The sequence below is a fragment of the Prionailurus viverrinus genome, chromosome F1, assembly GCF_022837055.1.
Source record: "Prionailurus viverrinus isolate Anna chromosome F1, UM_Priviv_1.0, whole genome shotgun sequence".
Taxonomy (NCBI): domain Eukaryota; kingdom Metazoa; phylum Chordata; class Mammalia; order Carnivora; family Felidae; genus Prionailurus; species Prionailurus viverrinus.
The window spans coordinates 64,760,198-64,771,925 of record NC_062577.1 but is presented as its reverse complement, the minus strand read 5'-3'; the positions used below and the strand labels follow the sequence as shown (position 1 = coordinate 64,771,925).

At 65.4% G+C, this 11,728-nt stretch overlaps 1 protein-coding gene across 16 annotated transcripts; it reads left to right on the top strand.

Annotated features, from left to right (window-relative positions):
* The first annotated feature begins 405 nt into the window (after positions 1-405).
* LRRC71 (leucine rich repeat containing 71) lies at positions 406-11,712 on the top strand. Of its 16 annotated transcripts, XM_047840543.1 has the most exons (17): positions 714-749; positions 1,094-1,203; positions 4,043-4,192; positions 4,452-4,577; positions 4,892-4,967; positions 5,119-5,196; positions 7,121-7,189; positions 7,411-7,570; positions 7,656-7,739; positions 7,823-7,912; positions 8,738-8,890; positions 9,022-9,115; positions 9,478-9,566; positions 10,606-10,647; positions 10,717-10,831; positions 11,217-11,338; positions 11,445-11,712. In XM_047840543.1, the coding sequence occupies exons 3-17, from the start codon at positions 4,171-4,173 to the stop codon at positions 11,550-11,552; spliced, it is 1,428 nt and encodes a 475-aa protein (XP_047696499.1). In that variant the 5' UTR covers positions 714-749; positions 1,094-1,203; positions 4,043-4,170; the 3' UTR covers positions 11,553-11,712. The 16 variants fall into 16 exon arrangements, 12 of the variants coding, with proteins under 12 accessions (XP_047696491.1, XP_047696496.1, XP_047696495.1 ...); XM_047840535.1 differs by lacking the exon at positions 1,094-1,203 and having other exon boundaries at positions 407-749; positions 8,798-8,890; XM_047840540.1 differs by lacking the exon at positions 1,094-1,203 and having other exon boundaries at positions 407-749; positions 10,720-10,806.
* Positions 11,713-11,728: the final 16 nt, after the last annotated feature.

Sequence of the window (11,728 nt, the reverse complement as noted above, 5' to 3'; positions counted from 1 at the left end):
AATAAAACCCAGCGCCACGCCTTTTCCATCAGGAGCCCTCTCCTTACAGGATAGGAGGGCGCACCCCAGAAAGTGGGTCTGCCCCCACCCGACCCTCCCTTCCTAGATTCCGCTGACTGCCGCATCCCGGCTGTCCCGGACGCAACTTCCCGAGTGACTTTGGATGCCCCGCCCACCTCCGTCCCGGCCCCGCCTCCTCCCACCCCCCTTCCCGCGCTCAGTCTTTGGCTCCGCCCCCGAGTTCTCCCGCCCGCAGTTGTAACTGTTCTTCCCACCGGCCCCGCCCCCGAGCTCCCCAGCCCGCGGCTGTGAGTGGTCCTCATGCCGGCTCGGGCCCCGCCCCGCCCCCTCGCTCTCTCCTTGGCTCCGCCCCCGGGCTCCCCCGCCCGCGGCTGTAACTGTTGCGCCCTCCCGCCGCGTGCGTTGTCTTGGAGAGGGACGCGGAGACCACGCGGCGGCGGGCGCGGCGGGGCGGTGGCAGCGGAATAGAGACCCCAGGTTCGGTCCTCCCCCAGGGCGAGCCCCACAGAGTCCAGTCTCGCCTCCGCGCCGCGTGGGCCGTCCCAGGGCCGCTGCGGACGGCGCCGGCATGTCCGGCGAGGCGAGTACGCCCGGGGCCTCCCCCAGGGCCCCGCGTCCCGGGACCCAGAAGTCGTCCGGCACGGTGACCAAGAAGGGGGATCGCGGGGCCAAGGAGAAGCCGGTCCTTGTCCTGCCGCCGGTGGGCGAGGAGGAGCCCAAGAACCCCGGTAGGAGGGCGGGTGGGCATGGTCGCTGTGCGGGGCGCAGCGCCGGCCTGGAGCGCGCGGCGGGCGAACCGGGGGTCGCCGTGGGAGCTCCGGTGCTCGCCGTGGGAGCTCCGGTGCTGAGGCTCGCTGTGTTCAGCTGGTGCGTGTAACCAGCTCCTGCGTGGTGACCCTTATTAGGCGTGTGGCCCCGGGCACCCTTCTGTGTAGTGCGGACATGGGACATGTGAGGAACAAGGGAGCTGGCGGCGGGAAGGTGTTTTGTAAACTGCAAATTCCTTTGTTGATCCCACGAGCGTACATTGGGCACCCCTGTGCCCAGCTCTCTGCTCCATCTTGGCCTACAGATCACGGTTCTCGCAGCCCAGCTCTTGAAAGTCAACTTGGCACAGCTTTGAATCGAACTCGATCCTAAAGAACCCACCCTGTGGTTTGGGACGCTGACAAACAGGATAAGGTGTGATAAGATGTATGAGAAGAAGGCCCCGGGGAGGGACACCAGGTGCGGGGAGGGGAACCTACCAGGAGGTGACTTTGAGTTGATTTTTATTTACTCATTCATTCAACAATTACTTTCTGGATGCGGAGGTGCACAGGGTCCATTCACACTCTGGGGAAAGAAAACCAGAGGAGTCAGCGTGTGGCTCTGTGTGTTGCAAGGGACAGAACCCCAGCCCACATAAATGATCCACAAAGGGGAATTTACTGGAAGTCTTTTTTTTTTTTTTTTAAAGTAGGCTCCACACCCAACGTGGGGCTCAAACTCATGACCCCAAGATCAAGAGATGTGCCCTCTACCAACTGAGCCAGCCGGCACCCCTGTTGGAAGGCTCCTTGATTCAAATCCAACCACTTTGAGAGGGACGGGGCTTGCTGTCCCTGGACCCACGGGAAAACCACTTGGGAAGAGGCTCTGATAGTCAGAACTTGGTCAGGGGCTACCTCCTCGGCAGGGTGGCTGGGGGGTGGGGAGCTGTGAGAGCTGGAGAAAGAGCATTTTCCAGAAGGAGAGACAAGACAATGTAGAATGTTTTACAGGTAGGAACCCAGCTGCATCCCCCCCCCCCCCCCCCGCCACCGCTCTGTATAAACAGTGGAGAGGAAGGGAAGAGTGTGGAGGCAGGGAGGTGAATCCAGGCATTTCGCCAGTCCGCACGGGGGACAGTGGTAGTTGGGGTAGAGCAGCGAGGGAGAATGAGTTAGACTTCTTGGAAAAATAGTTCCCAAGTAGAAGCCGTAAGAACCAGTGGAGTCTCGGCTCGGGTGGGAAGTGAAGGGAGAAACGATTTCCAGGTTTCTGGGCTCGGCAGTAGGTGGGTTGAGGTGCCATCCGCGCAGACAGGAAAGCCTGAAGCAAGGGCACGTGGGAGAAGTCCCCCAAGGGGTGCCGTCAGCTGGACACCTGGGTGTGGAGCACCCAAGAGAGGGAAGGCTGGAGCTGGCACCTTGGGAGCTACTGATGTCCGGGTGTATTTAAGGCCTGGGGAGGAAAGAGGTTCCCCTGGGGCAGCGGGGAGCATGTGCAGAGAAGAGTGAAGCACTTGGAGGCATTGTTGGGGGGGAGCAGCTGGCAGAGAAGCTGACAGGTGGGAGAGAGTGGGCGTGGCGACCGCCCAGGGCAACACGGAGTGGCACTGAGGGCAGTGGTGGGGCAGATGCGGGGCTCAGGGCTCCAGCCGGGTAGAGCGTGATGGCGGCCGCAGGAAGGTTTAGAGATTTAGTGGAAACCCCATCTGGTGGCTTCTGTTTCTCAAGAAGTGCGAGGCAAGGTCAGCCGAGAGTGTGAGGAAGGAGTGTGGGAGGGACGGAGCGGGGACAAGCCCCCTTTAGAGCTTCACTGGCCACCAGGTAAAGGCTGCCTGAAGCGCAGGGAGCATTTCCATGTGCCCGCGAAGTTCTGCTGGGCAGCCCGGCTCCAGAGCAGAGGCTCTCAGCCGCCGGCCCTGGACCAGTAGCTTTGGCATCACCGGTTTGTTGTTAGCTTGTTAGAAATGCAAATTCACAGACTCCACCTGGCCCTCGGAATCAGGGTCTCTGGGGAGGGGGCCCAGGAAACTGTTTTGACCGGCTCTCCTGGCTTGTTCAGGTTTGAGAATCTCTGTTACAGAGAAGGGTGGTGGGAGCAAAGGGAGGAAGGGGTGAGGGGCTCCCCCAGCAGGGGGAACAGCCCGGAAGGCAGGCGGTGTGCAGGAGGTGGCTGTGCAAGGGGGTTCCTTGGGGCCCTGAGCCTCCTCTCAACCGCCTTGTCCCTGGAGCTGATGTGTCTTGTGCCCCTGTCCCCCCCCCCCCCCCCGCCCCGGTCTCGCTCCTTTGCCACGAGAACCTGTCTCGTCCCCACTTGTTCTGAGCACCTGCTTCCAGACCATCTGGGCCTCCGGGCAGGCTCCCGGGTGGTCAGCTGCACCGGTTCTCCTCCGGCTCGGCTCAGCACAGGCCGGTGGTGGTGCCTCGGGGGCTCCGGCTCCAGGCTGCCAGCACTTGGAAGAGCAGGCTGGTACCGGGCCAACCCTTCGGCCTCCAGACTCTCCCCTGCGCCAGGGACAGCCCTTCCCATCTTCAGGAACCACTTCTTCCTGGGATGCCCATGGGGAAGCAGGAAAGACCTCGGGTCCCTGAGGACTCCAGGTTGCATAGCCCTCAGGATGGGATGTGGGGAGCGTCGGTCTGAATGAATGGGAGTCTTGAGTGAAGTGATGTTTCTAAAGCACTCAGAACAAACAAGTGCTATAAACACGTTGCTGCGTAAATAAAAGCCCGAGGCTCTGCGGCCGCTCGGTGTCCGTGTGGGGTGGGAGCGGGGTGACAGGTGCTCCTGGCTTCCTTCCCAGGCTCACGTCGGTCGGGCCTGGGCTTCTTTCCCCGGGTGACGCTGGGCCGTCCCAGCAAACAAGGGGCACGGGAGGAGGCCGGGCTGGGGACACTGTGGGAGGTGGAGCGCCCCCCTGCCCCGGGGCGGGGAGCACAGCGCAAGCGGCCTTGACCCGTGGGTGGGTGGAGCCCCCAGCACAGAGGGGAGGCGCCCGGCAGCCCCCTTTCTCCCGGGTCTGGGTTTCCCGCGGTTTGCCCTCAAGTGTCCCCAGCGTGGGTCTTTACCACGCATCTTAGATTAAAAACTAGCTGTAAGGATGCCGTTCCGGGAGGGGGGCGCCCAGCCGCCGCGGGGCCCGAAGCCCCGGGCGGCTGAGCCTGGGGACGCGTCGCCGGCGCGGTCCCCGTGGGCGCCCGCTGCTCTCTGCTGCCCCCCCTCCCCCCGGCCACGGCGGGCCCGGCCGCCCTCACCTCCCGCCGCCCCGCAGAGGAATACCAGTGCACCGGGGTCCTCGAGACGGATTTCGCCGAGCTCTGCACGCGCTCGGGCTACACGGACTTCCCCAAGGTCGTCACCCGGCCTCGCCCGCACCCGGCCTTCGTCCCCTCCGCCTCGATGTCGGAAAAGCCCGCCCAGGGTGAGTGAGTGCCAGGGGAGCCCCTAGGGGGCCTGCCGGGTGGCCCCCCTTCGCTGGGCGGGTCAAAGGCCGGCGGGGCGCAGGGCAGGGGAGGCTTCCAAGTGGCGGGTGTGGAGGCGGGCGAGTCTCCCGCCTTCCTCCCCAAACCCTCGGCGACCCTGGCCCGGCCACACCTGGGGGCTACTGCCCTCTGGCCGCCCTGGGCCGGCGATTCTGTTTCCTCCCTCTTCACCCCGCTCCTTGCACCCCTGCCTTGCAGACGATCAGCGCCTGTCGGCGTCTTGCAGCCTCAACAGCCTGGAGAGCAAATACGTGTTTTTCCGGCCCACGATCCAGGTGGAGCTGGAGCCCGAGGACAAGTGGGTGAAGGAAATCTACATCCGCGGTGAGCCCCGCCCTGGGCCCGCCCCCCCTCGGTGCCCCCCCCCCCCCCCCGCCTCCCCCGCCCCGCGGACCTTCCCCCGGCCTGAGTCCCGCCCCATGGTGCCCTTCTGCCCCGAGTCCGCCGCCCCCCCGCCCCGTGGTGGCCCCCCACCCCGCGGACCTCCCCTCGTCCTGAGTCCCGACGCTCCCCCACCCCGCCTCCCACCTCCCGGCGGTGCACCGCCCCCCCCCCCCCCCCCCCGCCCCGCAGTCCCCCCCACACCGCGGACCCCCCTGGCCCGGTCCTGAGGCCCCTCCCTCCTCTTGCTGCCACAGGTTGGAGGGTCGAGGAGCGGATCTTGGGCATCTTCTCCAAATGTCTGCCCCCCCTCAGCCAGCTGCAGGCCATAAAGTGAGGGCACGGGGTGGGTGGGCCGGGGCGGGGGATAAAGAGCCGCGGGAGGCCCGGGACGGTGGAAGGGGCGCCTGGGAGACCGTGTGGCTGGGGGGGACGCGGGGAAGGAGGTGAGCCTCCAGCTGGCTTCCGCACCTCCCAAGTCCAGCTTGTGGAAGGTGGGGCTGACGGATAAGACCCTGAGCACCTTCATCGCCCTCCTGCCTCTCTGCGCGCCCACGCTCAGGTCAGAGGCGGGAGGGCCCCAGGACGGACCTGGCGCGGGGGGTGGGGGGCCGGGAGCAGTTTGGGGAGATTGGCGGTGGCGTCCCTGGGGCGGGAGGGAGGTTTAGAAGCTCCAGTGTGACAAGGAGGGGGTCGCTTTTATGCCACACCAGTGCCTAAAGAGACAGGCCTTTGGGCCCCGACCCCTCTCCTCGCCACCACGACCACCCATGCTCTCCCTGGGGGTTTCCTGCCTGGGGTTGAACGCGGGACTAAGGGCTGGCTCTTCTCCTCTGGCATCGGTGGGGGAGGGAGAGGTTAGGGCAGATACTGCAGGGCCGCGTGGGCACTGTGGCGGTTCGTGGGGCAGGGAGTGGGGGCAGAGAAAGAATGCCACCCCATTTCATGGCTGCTGGGCGGGGAGACAGGAGGGCTGCCTGGAGGAGGTGGTGCTGAGTTGTGGAGGAGGAATGGAAGGGGCAGGGGCCAGGTGGGAGGCGGTGTCGCTACAGGTGTGGGGCCTCGCACTCCTTCTGGAGGCTTCCCCAGCACCTTTGGTTTATCCTGCTTCACAGAACACACCCTCTGCATTCCGGGGCTACGGGTCTTCCCCTGGTGGCCGGTGGGAGTTCCTGCAGGGCGGGGTTGGGTCTCCCTCAGCGGAGGAAACGTAATTTGTTTCCATCATGGGAACCGGAAACAAACCTAGGGATTCCTCTTAAGATACGAAAGTGAGTCAGATCGCCGAGGGCGAATAATTGAAAATGAACGTGATGACCTTTAGGTGAAGGAGGAGCCAACCCGAAAGGTAATGAATCTCCCGTGATAATAAACCGTGGAAGAGAACTTTTAAGTAGAGAAGCTTCTAGCCATTAGTTCAGTGTTCGTGGTGACTTGGAAAAGGGCCTGCGTTCTCCCAGCGCCTGCTGCTGCTGCGGGAGAAGCCAGGCTTGTGGGGGTCGCGAATCAGGTGCACACTACGTGTCACATGGGGGCTTCCAGCAACACCAGTTTATTGGTTTCTGGTTTCTGTGAGATAGACCTGGGTGCAGGTGTGGACGAGCTGGGTGCCCCCTGCCCAGGGTGTGTGTGTGTGTGGTGGGGGGATGGTTGTGGGGGTGGGGTGTGTGTGGTCCCTCGCGGTGGTGGGGGTGGCCCGGTGGGCCCACAGGAAGCTGGCGGCTGGGGCTGGAGCACCTGCCGCCCAGCTGACCTAGTGACCGCCTCCGTGGGGCTGCAGTAGGAGGGAGGGCTCTCCTGGCCAGTCTGGCCGTCTGGATGCCCCCCTGCCCCGCAGGGGATCCCAGAGAGGGCCAGAGAGCTCCCGACGCAGGGGCCACGGTCCTTTTGTGACCTAGAAGCGACACCTCATTACTTGTGCCATATTCCATTCAGTAGGAAGGGGGTCACTGGGTCCAGCCACACTGGGGGGGGGGGGGAATGGGGGGACTACACCAGGCATGGGTACCAGGGAGGTGGGATCCCGAAATCCTTTCAGAGGCCACCTCACCACCGGTCACTAGCGCTGGCGAGTGATCCCATTCACATGGGTACACTTACGGATTTTCATGTTTAAAAAAAATATTTTAATAATTTTGAGAGCGTGTGCCGGTGCACAAGTGGGGGAGGGGCAGAGAGGAGAGACGGAGCCCCAAGCAGGCCCCACCCCATCAACGCAGGGCCTGATGCGGGGCTCCGTCTCCCCAACCGAGAGATCAAGACCTGAGCCGAGATCGAGTCTGTGGCTTGACCGAGCCCCCCCGGGCCCCCCAGCACTTGTGGGTTTTTAGTCTACAGAACTGTCCGTGTAATTTCCTACACAGGAGGGAGGGCCACCCTTGGGCTGTTTCCAAGCTGCTCCCCAGAGACCCACACGTCCTGTCCGACCCCCTCCCTCCTCTGGCCCCAGTGGTGCCGCCAGGTCCTCAGATCTCCCCCGTCCTCAGGAAGGTGTCTCTGGAGGGCAACCCGCTGCCGGAACAGTCCTATCACAAGCTCATGGCCGCGGACAGCCCGTGAGACTGCTTTTCCTCCCCCACTTTCTTAGGGCCCGTCCCCCGGACCAGGTCAGCCCTGGTCCACCCTGTCCTGCCCCCTGACAAACCCCCAGGCACCCTCCGCTCCTGCCCCTCCGCCCTCGGACCGTTGCGCCCTCCTTACGAGCCGAGTTCACCGCTGGGCTCCCCGGGGGCGCGGCCTCCCGTCCCCAGCCAGCCTGCTCTCCCTCCGCGCGCAGGATCGCGCACTTGTCTCTGCGGAACAACAACATCGACGACCACGGCGCGCAGCTGCTGGGCCAGGCTCTGTCCACGCTGCGCAGCTGCAACCGGACCCTGGTCTCGCTCAACCTGGCCTTCAACCACATCGGGGACTCGGGTGCCGGCTACATCGCGGACGTACGTGACCGCGGGGACAGGGAGCGGGGACTGGAGGCGGAGGCGGGACGGCCGGGCCACAGGCCCACACGCGCCCCCGCCCCAGGGCCTCCGGCTGAACCGCGCCCTGCTCTGGCTGTCGCTGGCGCACAACCGCATCCAGGACCAGGGCGCCCTGAAGCTGGCCGAGGTGGGTGCGGCGGCGGGGCAGAGGCTGGGTTCCCCCCCCCCCCCCCCCCCCGCCGGTGTCTGACCGTGGGCTGCTCGCCCCAGGTCCTGCGTCCCTTCGAGCTGACGCACACCGAGGTGGTGGAGCGCCGCCGCCTCCTGCTGGAGAAAGGCACGCAGGAGCGCTCGCGATCGGTGAGCCCCCAGCGCCTGCGGCCCCGCACGAAGCCCCCTCCCCCCCCCCCCCAACCCCGGCCTAGCGGGTCTGCTCTCCCTGCGGAGCCTCTCCTGCGGGGCGAGAGAAGAGACTAGATACCGCCCCGGGCAGCCGGCCACGGCCCGGGACCTGGGGCGCGTTCCCTAACCGGGGCCTGCGTGCTCGCCTGTGGCCCGGCTGCTCCGCAGCTCTGTCGTGGGGTCGCATGGGACAGTGCGCGCGGTGCACCTGCCTTAGTTCAGTGAAAGTCTACTGTTTTCCCTCCCAACGCGAGAGTCTGAGCCCCCAGCCCCGCCCCAGCCTCTCCCACTGCCACCCCCCTCCCCCACATCCCCAGGACTCCCAAACGCGCAGTTTTGGCTTTTAGGCGGGGAGATGGCGTGGGGGTGCGGTCAGTCCCGCCGCCAGCCGGGCTTCCCTTCACCCCTCCTCGAGGAAGGGGTGCTGGCTGCTTCTCCCATCCCCTCCCTTCCCCACCCCTTCCCCACCCCTTCCCCACCCCTTCCCCACCCCTTCCCCACCCCTTCCCCACCCCTTCCCCACCCCTTCCCCACCCCTTCCCCACCCCTTCCCCACCCCTTCCCCACCCCTTCCCCACCCCCTCCCCACCCCCTCCCCACCCCCTCCCCACCCCCTCCCCTCCCCCTCCCCTCCCCCTCCCCTCCCCCTCCCCTCCCCCTCCCCTCCCCCTCCCCTCCCCTCCCCTCCCCTCCCCTCCCCTCCCCTCCCTTCCCCTCCCTTCCCCTCCCTTCCCCTCCCTTCCCCTCCCTTCCCCTCCTCTCCCCTCCCTTCTGTGAGCGCAGCCTTCCTCCTCCCGACCTGGGGACTCCAAAACGGACCGTGAGAAGAACCTGCTGCTACAGGTCAACAGTGCTGCACTGGCGGAAAAGACAGACAAGACGCAGACAACCAAGACCCCGAAAGGCCTGAGCAAGAAGAAGGAGAAGTCAGGGGGGGTGGGTGTGCTGGAGCGCTGGGGGAACCGGGCTGGAGGGAGGAAGGTCCCCCGTGGGCCCCTTCCCAGCTGGGCTCCGTCCTGCCCGGGGAGGCGGGTTCCATCTGCGTCCTTACTGTACTGGCTGCCCAGGAATCGGTGAGGAAGGAGGAGAAGTCAGGGTCAGGGCAGTCGCCCACGCAAGGGACCCCCAAGAAAGAAGACCCCACGAAGTCAGGCAAAGGGAGTAAGTGCTGGTGCCCATTCGAGGCTCCTCTTCGGTGCAGGGGGAGGGCCGGCGGGGGCTGGACGGGAGGCCTGTCCTCCGCCTCCACGTGCGTTTTCTGGTGATGTCCTTCCGGCCCCATGTGGCCCCGTCCTGGCCCACTGCACTCCCCACGTTGTTTACCAAGAGAGGGGACCCCTAAGGCACTGCTCTGAGACGAGGACCGTCGTCCTGGCCAGGGTGGTTCCTCCAGCTGTTCGGCTGCTCCCAACCCTTGGTGTGAGGGATTCCCACCCCCCCACCCCCGGGCCCCATTCTCTCCGGGGCCCTTGGGTGGTCTCCGGAGTGGGCCCTGTGCATTCTGGCTCCCCTGCCCCCTGCAGAGGTCACCATCCCTGAGCAGAAAACAAGCAAGGGGAAAGGGCCCAAGACTGGGAACAAAGAGAAGCGCAGCTTCCTGCTGGAGTCGGAGGTAGGGGAGAGGTGGTGGGCGTGGGGGTGTGGTGGCAGCCTGGCCCCCTGGAGTGCTTGCCCCCCGCACCGTCCCAAAGGTCTCTGGTCCCCCCCCCCCCCCACCGTCCCATCCCAACCGGGCTCCTTGCGGGGTGGGGGAGAGCTCAGTGCTCCCTCTGTCCGGCTGGAGGAGGCCGCTCCCTCCCAGCGCCACGGCCACGGCCACACTGTCCCGCCGGCCCTGTGCCCCTCTCAGCTCCCCGGGAAGGCAGGGCTCTCGTGGTGCCACCCCACCCTGTGCTCGGCTCCTTGAGCCCCTTTTTCTTTTGCTGCCCGAGCCTCCCTTTTCTCTCTCAACTTGGGGAGGCTCCCACGTTACTTCGGAACCTTCTGGGCTGACTCCACAGCGCCCGGCAGCCCCAGCCCTCCAGCTGTCCAAGGGTCTTTCTCTATCATCAGATCTCCTGCCCTAGGCAGGGAGGGGCCTCCCCTCTTTTGGGAGTTTTCTCTGGCACCGACACAAGATCCTACCAAGGAGGAAGGTCAGGTAGAGAGGAGCTGGGCTGCCTTCAAACATTGTTTTGTTTTATTAAGTAGTCTCTGTGCCCAACGTGCGGCTCAAGCTCAGGACCCTGAGACCAAGAGTCGCACGCAGGCTCCTCCCCACGGAGTCAGCCGGGCACCCCAGGGGGCTGCCTTTCTGCCCCGGTCCGGTCCGGGTCTGTGGGTCGTCCTCTGTCTCCAGCGCTGGGCCCTCCTCGCGCTGGCTGGTTGTTAGGAAAGCCCCAACGCCTCAGGCCTCCGCTCTGGCCATTTTCTCTGCCTGGAACACCTTCCGCCCCCTCTTTGCCTGGCAACCGTCACACGCCCCGCAAGCTTCCGCACAGGGGCCACCTGCTCCCGGAGAGGGGGCCGGGGGGGTCTTCTCTGTGCTCCGCACACCCTAGCTTCTCTCCACAGGGCTTGCCCATCCCTTCCCCTTCCCCTTCCCCTTCTGGCTCCCCCCTCACAGTGTTGCTTCTGGAGGGCATGGGCTTATTGTGTCTTTGTATCCCCAGCACCTAGGACAGAGCCTGGCCTATAGCTGGTCTCCAAAGCATGTATGTTGACTGACTGGTGGCCTGGGGGCTCGCTCCCTCTACTCTGCTGCAATTGGGATTATGCTTTAGCAGCTGGTTGCTGAAGCCACAGAGACGGTCAACCCGCTCCTGGAGCCGGTGGAGCACCGCGACGGGAAGGTTTTCGTGCCTGGGAACAAGGTCCTTTTGCATCTTAACCTCCTCCGTATGTCTGCCGAGCACCCCTGTCCTCCTGCCGTGAGGCCACCGGGGCCCCGTGCTGCCCTGGGGGTGCCCCCCCCAACCCTACGGGGCAGAACACGGTCCTCCCATGGTTGGCCGTCACGAGGGTGGAGGCCCTCCTGCACAGGGTCTGGGGCGAGAGTAGGTCGGGCCGCGGGCCTGGCAGTTGGAGTGCAGGCGGGAAACCAGGTGGGCAGGCGGGAGAACAAGGCAGGAAGGCCGGCCGGGGTGGGGGGGGGGTGGTGGGGAAGAGGGAGAAAGGGAGGGTGAGGGTGGGGGGGAGGAGCAGGAGGAGGAGAAGCAGGGGCAGGGGCTGGGTGGGAGGGGCACAGGTGCAGTGGGGCCACCTGGGTCGCTCCCTCTCCCAGGAAACCGCATCACAGAGGTGGGGCTGGAGGGCTTCCTGGCCACCGTGCAGTACCAGGCCCAGTTCTCCAAGTCCAAGAGCCCGTCCAAGGGCCCAGTGGGGCTGCTGCGGCTGTCCCTGGCGGTGAGTCCCCTGGCCCCTAACCTACCTTGTCCCGGGAAGCTTTGTCTTGCCGGAGGACTGACTTGCATCCCTTCTGTCCACTGTCCCCTTTCTTTCACTCTTCCAGAAAAACTGCTTCTCCCCACAATGTCCTGCGTACGCGACCATCCAGGAGCTGATGCTGCCACGGGCCCCCGTCACCAAGGCCAAGCCCAGGGAGGAGGAGACCACCTAGCCCCTCCCACCTGCCTCCCGGAGCCTTCGCAGCATCTCTGGTCCCTGCGTGGTGGGCTGGCCTCCCTGGGGGCGATCTCGATCGCTAGCAAACTCCACTGCTGTATGTTGCCCGTCGAGATTGTCTGAAAACTGTTCCAGAACTACTTGGAACGTTTGGACTCTGAGTCTGTTCAT

Coding starts and splice junctions, on each gene's coding strand:
- LRRC71 (XM_047840531.1), top strand. CDS start 590: ATGTCCGGCGAGGCGAGTACGCCCGGGGCCTCCCCCAGGGCCCCGCGT. Junction 7,740..7,822: donor GCGCCCTGAAGCTGGCCGAG/GTGGGTGCGGCG, acceptor TGCTCGCCCCAG/GTCCTGCGTCCCTTCGAGCT. Junction 9,116..9,477: donor CACGAAGTCAGGCAAAGGGA/GTAAGTGCTGGT, acceptor TGCCCCCTGCAG/AGGTCACCATCCCTGAGCAG.